This window comes from Cuculus canorus, chromosome 20, assembly GCF_017976375.1.
Source record: "Cuculus canorus isolate bCucCan1 chromosome 20, bCucCan1.pri, whole genome shotgun sequence".
NCBI lineage: Eukaryota > Metazoa > Chordata > Aves > Cuculiformes > Cuculidae > Cuculus > Cuculus canorus.
The window spans coordinates 1,067,497-1,086,124 of NC_071420.1; the positions used below are offsets into that span (position 1 = coordinate 1,067,497).

Genomic DNA, 18,628 nt, shown 5'->3' on the forward strand with positions numbered 1-18,628 from the left:
AAGTCAGGCTCTGGAGCAGCTGACAAAAATGTTGGGCTGTTTAATATAGGCTTTGATGCTGCACAGCACCTGGGGTTGTTCCTCTTGCTCGTAGTGGGATTTGTGGGATTTTTGGCGTGTTTTTTTTTACTGTGTCTGTGTTCTTCAGGCTTCTCCCCAGACTGGCAGCCTGTATGGTGACGTTTTAGATGTGGTGTATGTCACACACCACGTGCCCTTCAGTTTTCATCTTGAGTACCCCACAGCCTAAGGCACCTCCATTCCTTGAAAGACCAAACTGTGCCCCACATGCAGAAGGCTGGAGGGTGGCCGAGCCCACTGGTGCCCATGGTCCCTGCAGTAACTGGGAGTGGAGGAGACATGAGGCTGAAGGTGCGGTAACTTTGGAAACCCCATCTGTCAGCTGAAGGACACTGCGGGCTGCTTGCGGGTTGGATGCACTCCTGTAACATTGACTTCAGCGTGCTTAAATGATGTCGCTGTGAGCTGTGTGGTGATGCTGCCCTTGCCAGGTTCTCCAGGGGTGAGTGGGTTCTCCAGCCTGCACAGGACAGGAAGAGCTGCCCGGTGCTCTGTTAGTCGGGTGTTCTGGGGACAAACTGCATTGATGGATCACAAGAAACTCCATCGGACTCCTCTGCTCTCCCGTACCTGCCGACTTCTCTCATGGTCTGAGGACACACTAAGCAGCATTTTGATTCAGTTGTCTCCACCCCACCTTTATCAATGATCTAATGGGTTTTTCTAACTATAACCTTTCTTCTGTTGCCTGGTATAGCCCTGCCTTTGCGGTAGGACGGAGTGAATACAGATTTCTGTGTTAGAGCAGCAATAGTTTTGGCTTGCCAGGGCATGAACGACGTGGCCTCCCCAAGGTAATCAAGTCTCAGCTAACTGGATCGCACACTGCTGGCAAGACAGAGTTGCCTTGTCTTTGGGTGGTAAAATGGGGTTTTGTGCATTGTGAGTATGTGCGCATTCTGCTTTCCTCAAAATAGCTCTGGTTTCCCTGGAAAGCCATTAGCCAAGGGTTTTTTGAGACATCCTGGTGCTGAGAGCTGACAGCCTGTTTTGTTGTGCTGAGCATAAGAGGCTTTTCAATCCCCATCTCAGCTGTCCTGAGTTCTAGTGGCTTTGACTGCTCGGCTTGACCCGAGAGTACCCCAGTGTAATGTTAATTCTCCAACTAGACTAAACAAAAATAGTGAATTTTAGTTTCCCTGTTTTTTTTTTTTTTAGCCTTAAAGTTAAAACTTTCTTTGTTAGGCTACTGAAAGTGAAGCACATCCCTCATACAGGAGAGGTGGAAAAATCTGGAGATTATTAAGATGCACAGAAATGCTGAACTGAAAGTTTGTGCAAGATCCAGATTTATATACAAAGGACCCACATTGGGCAGGCTCTTGGGGGTGATTCGGTACAGCGCTGAGCACTGACTGTAAATCCCAATGCATTCCCCATTGGAGAAGCCCCTTTGCACGTCCCACTTTGCCATCACACTTATGACATCCCAGCTCCCTCCAGGGTTCTACCCTCATGGTAACCATGGCTTTGGGATGGTTACAGCCATCTCCATCCCATTCCCCATGAAGAAGAGGGCGGGCTTCTTGCAGAACTGCAGCCTGGCCCCTTTTTTTCCACTTTTGCTGCCTCTGTTGGTGAAGAGGTACCATCCAAGCCCACCACCACTCCACTAACATGGCACTTCACCTCCTGTTTCCCCGTTTATTGATGGGGTTGAGCATGGGCAGCTTTTTCTGAGCAGCTGAAGGCATGATGTTGCCAAATAGGGAGTGTAAAAATCTACCCAAGGTGTGCTGCCAGGACTGGAGCCACGAAGCCCCTTCCCGAGGGATGGCAGAGCGGAGCCGTGGCTCCTGGTCACGAATCTTGCACATCATCCCTCCCAGGGAAGAAGAGTCTCTGCTGGAGAATGCAGAATATTTTTGCCCTCAATATGGGGTATATTTGTTTACAACGGCTTAGGAATTATTTTTGTTTCCTACTGATGACTTTGTCTTCCCTTTTAAATCCCAGTTAAAACTTCTTTGCAGCTCGCTGCCATTCCCTTTATATCCTTGTGTGCTGTGAAAATCATAAATTACGCTAGTCTTTCAGAGAGCAGCGGTAGACTGTTTTGTGGTTGCAAAAGCTAATTACTGGGTTATTGTTTCTAACGGTGCTAATCCAAACTTCATTTTCTTGTTAATTGTCCGTCGAGCCAGGCTAGATTGTTTTTATCATCCTGACTGTTCCCAGCGCCAGCGGCTGCGAGGTGTAACCAATGCCGCTGTGACATGTGGAGTGGTGGCGAACCCGAAAGATGTGATTGCGAAATGAAATGTCACACTTCTGGTGCTCGCTTCTGGTCATTTGGCTGGAGAAATGAGGTTGGCATGCTCCTGTTAAATGCCCCTCCGATTAAAAACTAGCAAAGGATAGTTTGAGAGGCTGTCGCGGAGCTGCTGTACTGGCGTGTGGGGTGGGAGGTTGGCACTGGTACTCAGCGTTGCGAGCTCATGGTGTCCCTTGGGCTCTGGGGGAGGCGGATGGAGAGGGGAGGTAGCAGCGGGCTCTGAGGCTCTCTGGGGGCATCAGTGTTTCAGGGGGGCACAGTTAGGCTGAAAACCACCATCACGGCGCAGGCTTAAGCCTCCCAGTGCCTGGCACTGGGCACAAATATCCTGCTCTGTCCTCATCCCCAGCCCCGCTATGACAGCTGCACCTCAGCATGTGAGTGGCTGCTCAACAAATTAATTTATGGGAAGTTTTCTGTTTCTTTCTTCTCTTTTTGTCTTAATATCAGAGCCTGGGAACCCTGGAAGGCACCGTGGGGCTCAAAGCTGCACCCTCAGTGGTGTGTCTGCATCATCACTTGCCAGCAGGAGCCCGTGCGTGTGCACGCGAGGGTGTGCAGGGATGGGCTGTGTGGAGGTTGATGGCCACAGCCAGAGGACGCACCAGTCCTCGCCACAGCTCTCAGTGGGATGTTTCTTTCCCAGAGGGCTTTGCTGCCCCGGCAGCACTGAAGATGAGATGAAGGCAATTGCCGGCCCTGTTGTGGCTGTGCTCGAGTTTCAGGGTGTATGGAGAGCGGGTCTCTTCAACACCTCTCTTGCTCCTGCTCACCTGTTTTCCCTCTTCCCCTTACACAGTGGTGTCCGGGCTGTGCATACACACCTCCCCACTCCAGCCATCCGTCGTCCCTCTCTGTCCTTCTCCTGTTCCTTCCTGCAAGGACCCAAACACTTCTTAATAGAAAAATAGCAAAAGTGTAGTTCCAGAATAACTTCACTCCAAACTTCACTGGGTTGGGACAACTTGATACAAGAAGCGCGTGTTTTGCCAGCATTGGCCGTGTCTGAGCATTGGCCGTGTCTGAGCATTGGAGCCTTGGGAAGTGCTGCAAGCAAGAAAAGTAAACGTGGATTGTGGAGGTTTGAAGCAGAAAGGGAGGAGTAGGTGGTTTTGTTTAAAATACTCTCATTACAGTGAGTTAACCTTTATGTTACCTAAATGAAAATTGTATAAACCTGAAATTTTTGCTGATCAGGTTGCCTAGGAACAGGCAGTTGTTTTTTATAAGACAATGAACATTCTGTCACTGATCTGGCTATTAGGCCATGAGACATTATTATCCTACGTCCCAAGGTTTACCCCGGGGTAGCTGCCTGCTTCCGCACGGGGCACATGCCCACCTTTGCCTGCTTGTGTGAGTGATGGAGGTGATGTAGGAGACAGGACCCTGCGTGGAGCTGACCCTCCTAGTCCTCCACAACAAGCAGCAGCATTCCCCAGCCCCTGCGGACTGACAGCGGCACAGGAGCGAGGGCAGCGTGGCTGGTGACACTCCTGCTCCTACTCTGCTCTGGCCAGGGAAAGGCTGGGGGGACAGTAAATGTGTAAAGTGGGTAGAGGAACTGATTGAAGAACAAGGTTAGAGGAATAAAGCTCAAACCTCTGGATTGAGCCCGGGAGCCTTAGCCTTAGACCAGTGATTCTAATCGTGCAGACTGTACAGCTGGGACAGGTAGGGAGTTGGAGTTTCCCTGCACCCCATGCAGGGCTAAACAGCAAATCTGCACATTTTCCTGTTGCTCAAAACAGGGAGTAAGAGCCATAGAAATGCGTTGGGATAACTCTGGTTAGCTCCCCACCAGCTTAGCGGTGTGGCCATAGCACCAGTGCCAAGGGGAGCGTGGCGACAGTCTGCTGGGGGTGGGGGGCAGTCGGCAATGCTGGAGCCAGAGAACATGGAAAAGTGCTTTATTTCTCCTTTTTCCCATTCAAAAAGAGGCTGAGAACCAGCACCCAGCGGTGCAGCTGAGGTCCTGCATGTCCTGCCGCCGGCTGAGTCGGGTCACCACCTTTCACAGGGTGTTGGTGGAGACTCGCAGCAGGCTTCAGGTGGCATTAAGGCCCTTCAAAAGGCGGCAGGAATAACGGGAAGTGAAAGAATGCAGATCATTTATTAATAGGGTTTACAGAAATTTTCTGCTGGGTAGAAATATTGATTCTTTATTCCTATTTTAAAAGGAGCTTTTTGTAATGATCACCGAGAGTCATTTTCTGTTATCGATTGCAATAGAGCTGTCTTGGAGACCTCCCTCCATTCATTCCACACCCGCGAGTACCATTGAGAGTGAACGCAGCACAGGTTTTCCTTTGAGGAACACGACAACTTCTTAAATCAGCATTTCTGTCATCTTTACAGTGGGGGTTTGCTGTGTGTGTTTAAAGAGACATACACGTTTGCTCTTTTCAATCCGTTTACACTATTCTTAAAGTTCACCTTTGAGCGGGAGGCGGTGTGGGGAGGCAAATGCTAAAAATAAAACTCCCCCCTTAAGTAGATCAGTTCTGCATTTGACATTTACATGGAATTCATTTGCATCTCATTTGTACATGTTTCTGCTCAATAGGTAGAATGTAAGAAAGCACAACCTAAAGAAGTGATGTTTCCACCAGGGACGAGAGGAAGGGCACGTGGATTACCGTATACCATGGATGCTTTTATGCTGGGGATGGGAATGTTGGGTAAGTGTCGTAGTCACCACACGGCTCCCAGAGCTGGCGGCTCCCATGTTGTCCCCCTGATTTCTGAACACTTAAGCCATAGGGGTGAGCAAATCCCTGCCCCTGTGTGGGTGCGAGTCTAAAACTTCAGCAGGGGTGGAGTGGGGAAAAGAATCCTGTCTGTGGTAAATGATTAACTCTCTCTCCCCACCCCCGACGCCCCCCTCCTGGAATATAAAAATTTGCATTTAAATGGATGTTTTTAATAGCCTGTTTTACTTTTACTTGCAAAAATAGAATGATGAAAGATGCAATGTGTTCATTCTGACTAAAAATGATCTCTCCCCTTTTTTAGAGGAATTGAGTCACACATTATTCCCCTTCTTTTAAAGGTATCTTTGACAGTTCTGCATAGATAATTGAAAATCTTGCCGGTTCTTAAATGGCATGCGAGACGGAGAAAGCAGGGAGATGCCTAACAGTATAGGTCGCAACAATAATTACAAGTTTCAAGGAGATGGAACAGTATTTTAGTCCAGAGAATTGTGTCCAGAAAATACTAATTAAATGGGATAAATGATATTTAATGGCAAAATTCTATTTGTGCATGAGGTCTATTTAGTTATAATTGGTTCTCATTTGTTTCTGCCTAGATAGTTCTTCTTTCTATATAATGTGACAATCGCTTGGTACTCTGTCCTTGGATTTACTAAGCCAAAATGCTGCTATTCCATTGCCAATGTATTTTTGTAAAACCCCATATGTTTTCAACTTTCTGCTCCCTTTGTATCACCGAACCTTGCCTCGGTTGTCACCTGCTGTGTCTGTAAAGCATGCATGAATGAGAGGGAATCTGGAGGTGTTCCCAGGCAGAAACAAGACTTTTCCAGCCTAGCATCCCTGGCATGTGGCCTGTCCGGGATGCTTTGGATTTTCTGTCCTGGGTTTAGGTGACTTCAGAAGCTGAGCACAAAAACCAGCCTCGAGAGCTGCTTTCCAGTTGTCCTGAACTCTGCCGGGCAGGTCCATGGGCTGAGACACCAGAAGACCCCCAGGCTCTGGGAGTGGGCGTCAGGTCAGAGGACTCGGCTCCTATGAGTATCAGGCTGTTGCACTGAGCTGTCTGACTTCAGGCACTGCTTGATTTGATAGGGTAAACTTTCCTGCCATGTTTGCTTTATCTCTGAATTAATAATACTTCTGTTCGTGTGGCTGGAACAATCCATTTCTGGGATGCATAATTCGGTTATTTCAGCTGATCATCTGTTTCTCTGTCCCCACACTCCACCACCGCCTTGCCCCTCAGTGTTTGGAAATTACATTTTATGGTTAAAATATTTATCTTCTTCTAGTCAGTCAGTGATATTGTTACCTGCGTATTCCCAGTGTGCTCGAGTGTATGTACTTTATTTCTCTTGTTTCCCTTTGCCGCTCGTGGTGCCTGAGCTCTTGGGTGGTGGAGGAGGTGCCAATCCCACACAGAGGCTGGAGGAGAAAGCCCAGGACCCAGGCTGGGCAGAAAGACCCAGCGCAGCATCCTTCTGCTCACCATGGGCAGATTTGCCTCCCTCTTTCTCCTTGCAGCCTGACAAGGAGTGGATGGAGCCAGGGTCCACTCCAGTGACCCGAAGGGAAAATTCAGCCCTCAGGTGCAGCGTGAGTTCTTCCCACCAGGGCTGTCTCTCTGGAAAAAGATCATTTCAAGCTGCAAGTAGTCATGGAAGAAGCCCTCAGCAAACGGATCTGAGTCTTCACAGAGCAAGCGCCACGGATGCCTGTTGGCAAATCCCCATTCTCCTGTGGTGGGGTGGCTCAGGTCACCCTGACCGGCTCCGCTCCGGCCAGTCTAGCAACGTGCTCTTATTAGCTTTCAAAGGAGTGTGACTTGCTCAGAATTAATGATTGATTCGTGCTGAAGGCCAGATGCTTCATTATCTGCTCTAGCAGGTTTTTTTTCCATTTTCCAAGTTCCTGCTTGCTACAGTGGCACCGTGTTAAATAATTAAGTGCTAAACAAGGAAACTGCAACACACGAGAGGAAAGCTGTCTGGATGGCCATTATAAATCCTCGTTTTCAAAGGCTGCCTGTATGAGTTGGCTTCGAGGGGGCTGGTGGGCAGCGGCTCAGCAGGGAGCCCAAATCTCTCCTTCCCAAGCCCGAGCCCTGCAGGGAGAAGGAGGTAATTAACCCATCAGACTACGAGGCACACAAAATAACGTATTGCCGGAGGCAGCATCTGCAGTAGCTGAGCGTTATGCTGAGATCTCAGGAGGCCAATGTCAGCCCTATCCCGTTCCTCCTTTTAGATACCTAGCTGGACCAAAACACCGTGATTTGGGTTGCTCTTGAAGGCTTTTTATACCTGTTTCCAGGAGCCCTTGTTCAAGGTCACCTTCTCCAGATGCCATTCATGGGCAGAGGAGGGAATCAGAGGAACAAATACACGAGACAACCCAAAGGAAAGAGCGGAGAGTGACTCCCTCCAAAGCTATTAAGGAAGTTGGTCTTTTTCATTAATCACAGCCTCCCCAAGGAGCCTGCAGCAGCCGGGGTCTAAAGGTGCGTAGGCAGCCGCTTCTGTGATGATTTGGTTGATTGGAACAAAATTAAAGTGTTCTTCTGAAAGGATTTTTTTGACTCCAAAAGCGCGGACAAGCTGAGCCTTTTGGCAGGACTGTTTCTGGGCTGCCTCAGGCTCTGTCTGCTGATGGGACATACATGGTTTCAATCAGGAATGTTAATTAGCCACTCTGGATAAAGAGCAGGCTGGAGTGTGGTCTCTCTCCCTGGCAGCCCACCTGGCAAGGAGGAGCTGCTCCCCAGCCCCATGGATGCTCGCGAACGGGGGGCACCGTGTTCCCCAGAGCAGGCGACACACACATCTGCAGTGGAGTGGGAGCAGCTTGGTGGCCCAGAAGCTTGCTGTGTGCCCAGAAGCCTCACCTCTGTCACCTGGTCCTGGTGCACAAAGCAGGAGCCCCATCACCCAAGGACGTATGGGTCACTGCATTGCCTCACAGCTTTTTGCCCTCCATTAGGTTTGTACCTGAAAACTTGGGAAAAAAAAGACAACAAGAAAGCGACCAAGGAGCAACATTAACAGGAGGTCATCTCTGTCTGCTCTCCTGTGTGAAGCACCTCCCTGTGTCTGGGACGTCGCAGCTGCCGTTGCCGTGGTCTGCAGGTGACTGCCACACTGCTCGACCTGAGCTGAGACCCGCAACACTCGTTTCTTCTGGCAATGGGCATCTTAAGCTCCCTGGGGTTTAATATTACAGTTGGGGTCTTTTTAACTTTCATACTCCTCCAGAGACAGGAGCTCTCAGGCCGTAAACCCCGTAGCCTCTGACTGCTAAAATGATGTCTGATCTGAAGAGCAGATTTCCGAAAGTCTGTAGCAGGCAGCTGCTCTCGCCGCACCAGGCGGAGCGGGGCTCTGCATTACTGCGCACAGTCAGTCTAGGTAGGCTGAACTCATGCATAAAAGAAGCTTGTGCCCTTCAAAGAAAGTCATTCCTTTTTTCCATCAGGCTCTGTTTAATGGAGTAGCAGCTGCCTCTGAGGCCGGATTCAGGAAGGGGAGTCCTTCATTAGTGCAGGCTGCCCGGGAGGCTGACGCGACTCACCGGACCCCGCCGGGCTCCTACAGCAGCACCCGCTGTACCCATCGCTGGTGAACGTGGCTGCGGCCGGCTTTAGCTTAGTTCTTTGATTCTCTTGAAGCAGGAGATAGGTCAATTTTGTGGGACCGAGTGAGAAACCTCTACAGCAGATGTGTGTATTCTATGTAGCTGCTCCCTAGTGTGTGACCACCCCTCTGTAGGAGCTGATTTTTGGTTTGCATTCCCTGGTGCTACAGGTGATTATGCCAAGGTCACAGCACGGCTTTTTGAGGGGTGCCCAGAGCATTTGTTGCAGCTTTGGGAGGAGGATCATGCCTTCCCTTGCAAAGGACCTGGTGTTCCTTGGTCTGAGCAACACTAGGAGACAATGACTTTCTTGCATTTACCGGAGCATTTGAATTAATTTTGTAGAGGCCCCCGGGCCCCACCGTGCGCAGCGTTCCCACGCATGAACCAGGAGCTTTGTCCATCTCAGATCACCAAATTTAAAAACGAAAAGGCATGTCTATAACCTGGTTCAGTGGTTGTGGACATTTCCCCACTTGGAGCAGAGAAGCTGTCTCTCCCTCTGGAGGTGCTGGTGGGGTGGAGGGGAGTCGGGAGTCTGGCTGGGATCTCCTGCCTTTCCAGAGACTTTGTGCTTGTGCCATGGTCGCCAGGGCCACGGTTCTCCTGTGCAGGATGCAAGGAAAGGACGTTTGCCCGGCCTCCCCTTCTGTAGAATACCTGCAGTGCTTGGGCTTTACCGTGGGGCCACCAGGAGGGACTTGAGCACCAGGAATGCCATGATGCCCTCAGGTACACTGTAGGTAAAAAGATCAGTGTTACCTGTTTGCAGTAGTTTTCATCCTGGAAGCAGAGCCTTTGCTTTCCCCTGGGGGACCATCCCTGCGCTGAGCGGTTGCTTGTGTGCTGCGGTGGTTATGGTCTCCGTGGCTGCGTTGGGTATTGCCTCACCAAGAGTGTGACTGCTGGATGGTCAGCATGGTGCTTCCAGGAGCTGTTGGTGTCACTTTGTGTGCCAGCACTGCCCAGAGTGTGTCCAGCACAGGGCAGGATCTGGCCTGCTGCGAGGTGCAGCTCTGCAGGGCTCCAGCACGGGGGCTGGGAGTTCAGCCAGCCTGGGAGCATTGCACCTGCTGTGTTGGGGTCAGGCAGGTGGAACTGGTGGCATGAAAGCAGTTTTGGTTGTTGGTTTGAGTTGTGCTTCCACAGACAGGAGGATCTCACTTCCAAGGAAGTAATCCAGACAAAACTTGCTCAAGATAAAAGAAATTTAGCGACAAGAGATAATTAGAGAGATTGATCATTCCCCAGGACTACTGAAGCAAATAAACTGTTTGGTGCCCAACGCAGGATGAGAATGGCATCTAATGGAAATGGTGGGTAGGTCAGCATGGCCATAATTTGGCTTGATGAAGCATCCACATGGGCATGGTGTTAATGCGCTATTGATATTCAGCCAGGCAATTTCCCCTGCGTGGATTGGGCTTTGACTCGTTAGAGCAGAGCTGGGCACTGCAGCAGTAAATGAAGAGGAAAATTGGAGTAATGTTGTATTATAAATTTATGATTTCATCTGTCTGACCTAGAGAGCGTTAAGCACTGGCGAAGCCGGCGAGAGCCCCCCAAGCAGCTCTGCCGGTGCTGCTGCCGTCAGGCACAGACGGGTTTGGCTGGGGAGAGCCGGGATGCTGCCACGTGCTGCCCGGGGTTGGGAGGAATGCACCGGGGCAGGAGCATCCCAGGGCAGGGTAGCGGAACAGATGGCATCCTGCACCATGATGCCCGGCTCCAAAACCACCGGGGCACACTGGCAGCTGCCATCCACCGCTGGGCCAGTCTGACCAGCATCCCGGGAGCTGCACTGCAGCCCTCGGGCACTGCCCAGCGCGCCGGTCCCCTGCAGCCCCAGCAGTCGTGAGCTGACAAATCTGCTTCAGAATTGTTTGAATCAGGATAAAACTTAATTTTTCCCACTTGGCAAGGAGAGGGGCTGCGGTCGGACACCGCAGAGCAATTTTTCATGGTGGAGCTCACATCAGTGTTAATGGCGCTACTTACTTAGCAAACAATCCATTCATCAACATTGTTGTTTTTTAAAAAAAAAAAAGGAAAAAAGGTTTGTAAAGCTTAACTCTGAAAGATCTGATTTAATGACAGAGGTGATTAATTTCTAAGGGAATCCAGCTGTTGAGCTGTGAAATAAATACGCAAGGGCTAAGCGGTGTGTACATATCGCTGAAAGCCGCAGCATGCTGTCCTGGGATTGCAGAGCTGCTGTCCCCCAGCACTGCTTAATCCTATAATCAAAATTCATCCAAACATTTTTATCTTCCAGTTTTAGATTATCATTAAAACTATGTTATAATACATATATAATATGTGTATATAAATCTAGTCAGAAATGGAGGGGCTTGCTGCAGCAGAAAAAGAACTGTATGGTGTATGAGTGTATCAAGGAATAAATGAAAGCAGAGATAGGAGACCCCCAGAAGAACCAGTCAGCTTCTAAACCTGGTCTCAGGGTCTGGCCCAGCTGCTGCTGTCATCGCTGCTGAGATTTCCAGTGACTTCAGACAGAGTGAGGGCAAACTGTTCATGGTGGTTTTTTGATCTGGAGAGGTCTTTTCTGGAGTCTGGAGAAGTCTGAGCTAACACTGACTGTCAGTGGGAGCGTTACACAGCATTTATTGGACTGGAACTGCAAAGGGTAATTCCTGTTTTTAAGAAAACTGAGCAAGGGAATGCTGAGGATCGGAAGTGAGGTTATGATTTTTAGGAGTTCTCCTTAGCGTAAAGAACAGTTTGTGGCATCGGCCATGATGTGACCAGAGAGGAGAGCTGTTCTGCGTAAGGGCTGAGAAGTTAAAGCACAGAGGATGTGTGTGACCCCTTGGCTGCTGGCAGCCTGCGCAGGGCTCAGGGACCAGTGTGCCCTGTGTGACAGTGTGAGAGCCTTGGCCAAGCCTCGTGGGGCTGTCGGACGAGTGGTGCTGCCTCAGTCCAACCTGCAGCCATGCGTGGGCCTCCCACCGCTCTCCTGCCGGCACCGCCTCTAAACACCCGGCCGCGGTGCTAGGGTAGGCAGAGTCACGACTTAATGCGTTTGTTTAGGCGTCTTTATTAACAAAATTACCTCGAGTGATGGTTTCCTCATAATAAAACTTCAAAAGCTGCCCGAGTTTGGATGCATTCCGGCGGCATCTCAGCAATGACTTTAGGAAGTGGTTCTCATAGCTGGGTTTTACTTTCCTGAAAATTTTAAAGCTCTTTGACGCCCTGGCTCCCTGCTGCTGCCTCCAACTCTTTGATGTGTCAACTGTTGTCCTTCACACTCCTGGGATAAAGAATTACTACTACCTTAATCTCCAACTGTCAATAGCTCTGAAGCAAAGTACATTCATTGTAAGCTCTCCAAATGTCAGAGCAAACCTGTGTTATGTGTTTAGCCTTAGCATTTGGCATTTACTCTTCCAGCTAACAAGTATGCACAGTCCTTGGACTTCAGATACCAAAGTGCATGTTAATTACCTGAGTGACAGGTCTCCTGCACAAAGCCAGGCAGGCGAGTGAGCAGGAAAGCCGGCCAGCTCTCGATGTTTCTATTCAAGATAATAATGAAACCTTTCTGCAGTTTTGCATGAGCAGAATAAATCTTGGGGATTTAATATCTGCTGTAAAATCAAGTCTCGCCCATCCTCTATGTCATTTTACATTGTATTTAAAAACAAAAGGCATTCTTTAATCTTCAAACTTCTCTTTCTCTCTCTCTCTGTCTCTCTTTTTTATGTTTCTGTGATCAAGGTTACCCGAATTTTGTTGCAACGTACGGCCGAGGATATCCTGGATTTGCCCCAAGTTACAGCTATCAGTTCCCAGGTATGTACATTTCATTTGCAGATTTACTTTCTTTTCCCCTCTTTCCTTCTTTATTTTTTTTCCTTTTTTTTTCTAAATCCAGAGCTGCAAGCTGAGACAGGCAAGTCTGCAGGGAGCATCTCGCACAACAACAAGTTTTTTTACTATTTTAAAATAGATATTTCTATATACATATTCTAAATACATTTTTAGTAACGTGTAAATTGGTACTGGTTATTTGAAAACAAACTTGTTAAATTAAAACGTAAAGCAACAGAGATAATTGAAAGGCTATTACCCTCCCTTTCATGGGTTTTTCCTCTCATATATATTACAGACAGGCACACACAGGCACACAGACTTGCACACACGTTCCCATGCTATACTGCGGTAAGTGTGTACTCATTGCAAGTGCAGTCTTGGAGTGAAAAGTGCAGCCTTCCCGTGTTCTTTATCAATATCTCCAGTGTCCTTCGCAGAAGTAGTTTCTAGCCATGTGTTGATGGTTCGGTTTGGCTTTGGTTTGCTTTCCCCCCTTTCTTTAGCGTGGCTTCCAGCGGCCGCAGCGGTGGGACTGGGTCGGGGTGGCTGCAGGGCGCAGCGGGGATTGTGAAAAGCCCTTTCCCATTGCCGCGTGTCCCGCAGGTGGGGCTGGCACCGCGCAGGGCAGAGATTCCTTTCATTTCACCTCAGGGGTTCCCGGACAGCTCTAAAAAGCCGAGCACTGCTACTGTGGTTGGGCTTCACTCATAGCCGAAACCACCCTGGGCGCCGCGGCGAGGAAACCCCTGTGCTGTACGTTCAGTCGATGAGTGTGTTTGTCACAGGGCCACACGGAGCGGCCCCACCGCCCGCTGCCACGCTCCTCAGGGCTTAGAAGAGCAGAGGTGGGAGTGAGAAACAGAGTGGACCCCCCCATAGCAAGCACGGGGGGGAACAGGAGTGGCAGCGGCTCCGCAGGGAGGAAACCCGAACACCCGTACAGGAAGGTCTTTTAGGATAGGCGAGGATGTGGGGGGGTGCTCAGCTCTGCCTGCAGTATATGGGGGTGAAGGTACCACCTTGTGTTTGGCACTTGGTCATTCGAGTGAAACAGCGCGTTGGAAGCTTACGTATTGTTAACATCCATAAGACAAACATGTCCTTGGGGCAGTAGTTTCTGTGGAGCTGTTTTTTGCAGGACTAATAACAAACACCAAGGGAAACAGCGCTGCTAAGTGGGTTTTTTCCAACTGCTGAATTTCACAAATGGGAGGGCTCTACTTTGAATTCATCTGTCCCTTTTCCACACGTGCTGCCACCCTCCCAAACTGAGCCAGGTCCAAAACAATGCAGGTGTGAGAGTGGAGCTGCTGAAGCAGCGTGAGTGACCAGACTGTGGTGGAGAGCCGGCAGCTGCCCCTGCGGGCGGCATCGCCGCTGGCACTGATGGCTCTGCTGGAGCCAGCAGGCAGAAGTCCAGACTAGCAGGGTTGGATCCATTAGCAGCTGGATATAGGGAAGAGGCTTCAGAAGGCGTTTGCATGTCTCACGCTTTCCTCCCGGGTCCTCACGACTCCTTGTACCAGCTGATTCGTACGACAGCTAAATGAGAGACACCTTTGATAAGTTAAATGATGAAAATCGGCAGAGCTTAGATGACTGTAATTACAAACATGTCTGAAGTGAACGTGTCTGCCAGCTGACAGCAGAGGTGCCGTTTGGCTCTAGCCTGCATTATACGTACTTTTGTTAAGGGCTTCGTTTTTGAAAACAGGCCTTCCAGTTATTTGCTGGTTGTTTTCAGTCTCTTGCAGAGATTGAATACGTATAAGAAAATCAAAGTGGATTGTCACCACTGAAAAGCAGGTGCATCTCATCGCAGGCACCGGTTGTACCTTGGGGAGCAGGGCAGTAAATGGGAGATGCTCATCACCTTGGATTTCCCTGCTCTCGTTGTTTGCTCCACTCCCACTCAGACAATATATTCCTTAACAGCGGTCAGAACTGTTAATAGAGTTTTGAGGCTGTTTTTCTCGGATGGTTTGAGACTCTGGTCTCCAGCCGCACGACCCGTCAGAGCGGCCTGGGGAGCGTGAGCACAACACAAGGGATTTGGTACCTGTCAGCAGAATGGGCTGTTCCCCTTGATGGAGCCAGGACGGTGGAGGGAGAAGAGAGCCCTGTACCATGGGAGCACAGCTCAGGATGGCGTGGGAGTGCGTCAGGAGCAGGTCAGGAGCAGCAGATGAGGATGGGGATGTGCTGTCATCTGTGGCTGTGTTCTGCCATCTCTCAGGTGCACGCATGGCTCTCCCCATTCTCCTTTCGCTCCTCTCGGCTGGAGGGAGCTGCATCCTATGGCACAGGGCTCATCCTGCAGCTCAGGCTCGTCCTGCCCACCTGGATCGATCTGTCCTGGTGGTATTTGCTGTGACCCATGCCAAACGAGGCGACAGTGTCAGGCTCCCCCTGTTTGCGTCTCCATCCTGGTCCCGGGCAGCGGATGCCGGAGCTGCTGGCAGGGTCCAGCACTCGCTCCTGTCCGCAGGGATGGCCCTTTGCTCCATGGGCGAGACACACGCAATCACTCTGGCGACTGCTCTATCTTCTCCCATCACGTTATTTTCTCCTTTAGGCCTTTACAACTCAGTGCATAGTCTTTTCTTTTTTTTAATTTTTTTTTTTTAAACTGCAATCACTCCCTTTCTGTGTCTTTTTTTTTAATTTCTGGGACTTATCTTTTCAGTTTAATCTATTAATTTCTGTTCTTATTTCACTTTGCAGACTATTTGCCGATTTCACAAGACATAATTTTTATCAACTAGTTCTTAAAGATGCATAACAAATTAATCGGGGTTTACTACAGTGCTAATGAGAGAGAGAGAGAGAGAGAGACAGAAAAAGCCTGGGTGGTCCATGTTTAATATCAATGTCCACTGAGAAATTGCTGCTCTTGCTGGCTGGTTTGATTGACTGGACTTTTTATTTTATTTTTATTTTTTTAAAGGCTCCATATCCTCACTGCTTTGAGTTTGCTTTTTTTTTTTTTTTGGTTGTTATTTTTTTTTTCCTCTGCTTTGTTATGAGTTTTTAATGCCCACTTGGAATGTAACTCACCAGGATTGGGGTTAGGGGTGGTACGAAGGCATGACTTCTCACAAACTTTTTAGAACTAATTTTATCAAGGAAGCAAAAATGATGATTTGGTCTTAGAAGCAGCCCCAAAGAGAGATGTTGGCACTTCTTAATATAGTAGTAGCCCAAATCATACTTAGGGTGGAGTGGGACCAGCATCTCCTGTTGCTAGGATCAACCAGGTTGGATGGGCCTTGGGCAGCCTGATCCGGTGGGATGTCCCTGCCCATGGCAGGGGGGTTGGAACTGGATGATCTTTAAGGTCCCTTCCAACCCAAACTATTCTACGATTCTGTGATCATTGCCATCGCAAAGTTTAATTACTGATAACGAGTGCCCCGCAGGTTGCCCCTGTGGCGCTGGCAGCTGCGGGCGTGTTCTCACTGTTGGGTTCCCGTTGGGGTGGTGGCGCGCTCTGGCGCTGCCGTAGCCCTGCCAGGGCCATGGCTGGAAGCCACCAAGCGATGGGCACAGGCGATCGCTGCCCCTACTGCAAGTCCCTGCCCAGCTCCCGCCCCCTCAAACTGCAGCCCCGCTCTCGCACCCTGCGCAGCCGCTTCTCCTTCCAGACTTCGCTTGCAAATCATGGGCAAATCACTTAACTTTTGGCGAGAGAGCCAAGCTTTCCTCGCTAGCTGAAGCTGTGTCGCGCCTCCCAGTCTCCACCCAAACTGCAGAAGAGCTGCAAACCAGTCTGATAATGCCTCCATCCATTGGCTTTGATTTTAACCAGATTCTGGAATTCTGGGTAGAAAACATGCATTGTATTTAAATTCTATTTTGCTTAAAGTGTTTCTACCCATTTTACAAGTTTGTGAGAAGTAAATTGCATGCTTACAGTAGAACTGTAATGCATTTTAATGTTTGTTAATCCACTTGTTTAAAATGTCAGTGTCAAAGGCTCTACAATACACGGCTATGCTGTTCATTTCATTAAAGTTGCTTGATGTAATAATTGGTTAGTTTTCTTTTTACTTTTCTGCAGGCGATAGCTTTTTTTAATCTGTATGGCTTCTTATTATTTTGTTTGGGTTTTTTTGCTATGAATTGCTTTGCTTTTGTGAACTTGTCTTAGTGTGCATGATTTGCAAACATTTCGGCTATTGTGAATTTTCTCATTTTTTGTAAATAGTCCATCTGTGCTTTTCTTATTTTCTTTTTTATGACTTTTTTCCTGTAAGTAACTGAGGTAGAAAATAATAATAAATTGTTTACAACGGATATGCTGTGTTGCTGCTCTCTTAGCTTGCAGTTTTAATATTTTGGTTTGGACGCACCAAATAACCAGTACCAATGACGATTTAATAAAACAATAAAACAACCATCACTCAAAGCGTGTGACCCAGTGTTTGAAGATTCTGGAGATGAACAGTTACATACGAGGTGTGTTTACAGCAAAAATTAAAACCAAAAAAAGACAACGTGTTTGTAAATTCGGGAGAGAGGAGTAACTCCATGTTAAAATGTCAGTATTGCCAGCAGTCTGATCTTCCACCGCGGTGGTCAGTGCTGTCCCTGCCAGCAGCCGAGGTGGGTTTAAGCATCAAAAGCTTAAGTGTATTAGAAACCTTTGTTGCAAACTAACGTGCAGGAATCTGTTGCTGCTGTTTGGAAGTGGAAGGGAAAATCAGGTAACTCCTGTCACTGTAGAGCAGGTCCCTGGCTGGGGTGGCAGCCGGTGGGCTTGGTGCAGACCTCGCACTGGGACAGGTACCGCTGGCCTGCGAGGGGGGGACGTGGCTGTCACTGTGCTCATCTCAGTTACATTTCCTTCCATTGTTACCTGGATGGATTGTCTGGGTTGTCAAAGTTCCTTAGAAACCTTCGGCTCAGGCATTTAATATTTTTTTAATTAAGAGTTTGTTTGCTCGTGTGTTTGTTAAAGCTTATTAAAACCTTTGTGCATGGGGAGAGGGGGGCAGGAAACAAATATTTTCAGAAACTTCTCGGAGCTCAGGGAAATACTTGTTTATTAATAATGGTACCCCATAGTCCACAAAGCCCAGCCTTGGGTCATGCTCCTGCAGTGCCTGGTGCTGTGAAAATGCAATGCAAGATCAGTAATAAGTCTGAACTGTTGGATTTTGTTATTATTAGAGCATTTAGAACCAAGTGTTTGTTAATCTATAGAGCTTAATTTAGATTCTTTCCTGATAGCAGTCGCAAAATGCTCGCTTGTCAGCCATCAGTTCTGGACAGGAAGGTGTTCTCATGTGAACGTGGCTTGTGGTGCTTGTCTGGTAGGTACGAGAAGGGAGGTGAGGGAAGGAGGCTCCTGTATCTGGGATTTAGGACACCCAGCAATATTATGAAGCTGCAAGTTCCACTGCTGCTGCGGGTTTGTCACTCTTGGTTAACAACTTCCTAAGGGGAATGCAGTGGGAATGGCAGGAAAAGAGCACGTTTGTAGCTTCTCTGTACTGCGAGGCTGACTGTTCCGCCTGTCGCAGGGTGCAGTGGGACGAAGCGGTGGCCGTAGTTGGGAGGTGCAGCTTTACCGTGTTGAGCGCAGTCTGGCAGAGTCCGGGAGTTGGTGCGTGCAGCTCACCAGGAGCATAAGCTATAATTCTACCGGTTGATACCAGCCAAGGGCTCGCTCCCAGCGTGATGCGCGTGGTGCTTCAACAGCCCCGAGCCACATTCTCGTGTACACGAGCGCCCGTATAACAGACTTGTATAACAGTACTGGGAACAAGGTTTGTCTGGTCATGATGTTTTAATGATCAAACAACATTAAGAAAGGAGAAATTGCTGGCAGCTGCAAAGTAGGAGGAGGAAATACAAAATATAGTTTAAATTGTCTGTTCGGTTAGTTGAGCCTTGTAACAATAAGAGATGTGGAATGAAACTGGAAATGTTTCTTACTCCTTTGCCTAACCCTTTAACTGCTTAAAATCTGCTCTAATCATCCCTGCACTGCATGCTTTTTTCACCTGAAACACATTGCTGCATCTGCATGGCGTACAGTGGTTTACAAAGTGCATTTGAAATCTGCTAGAAACACCTTAAT

The 18,628-nt window shown here is 48.8% G+C and overlaps 1 protein-coding gene across 25 annotated transcripts in view; it reads left to right on the forward strand.

The window, feature by feature from the left end:
• MSI2 (musashi RNA binding protein 2) overlaps nucleotides 1-18,628 on the forward strand; it is a 247,089-nt gene that overhangs the window by 196,217 nt on the left and 32,244 nt on the right. For 24 of the 25 annotated variants that reach the window (XR_008453070.1, XR_008453073.1, XR_008453071.1 and 21 more), the window contains 2 exons: nucleotides 4,923-5,037; nucleotides 12,448-12,522. Coding sequence is in view for 20 of the 25 variants with exons in the window: in XM_054084641.1 (XP_053940616.1) it covers nucleotides 4,923-5,037; nucleotides 12,448-12,522 (190 nt within the window). In the remaining 5 variants the exon portion in view is untranslated. Of the gene's footprint in view, nucleotides 1-4,922; nucleotides 5,038-12,447; nucleotides 12,523-15,267; nucleotides 16,857-18,628 lie in introns of those variants that run through there. The other variant, XM_054084660.1, reaches the window with a different exon arrangement.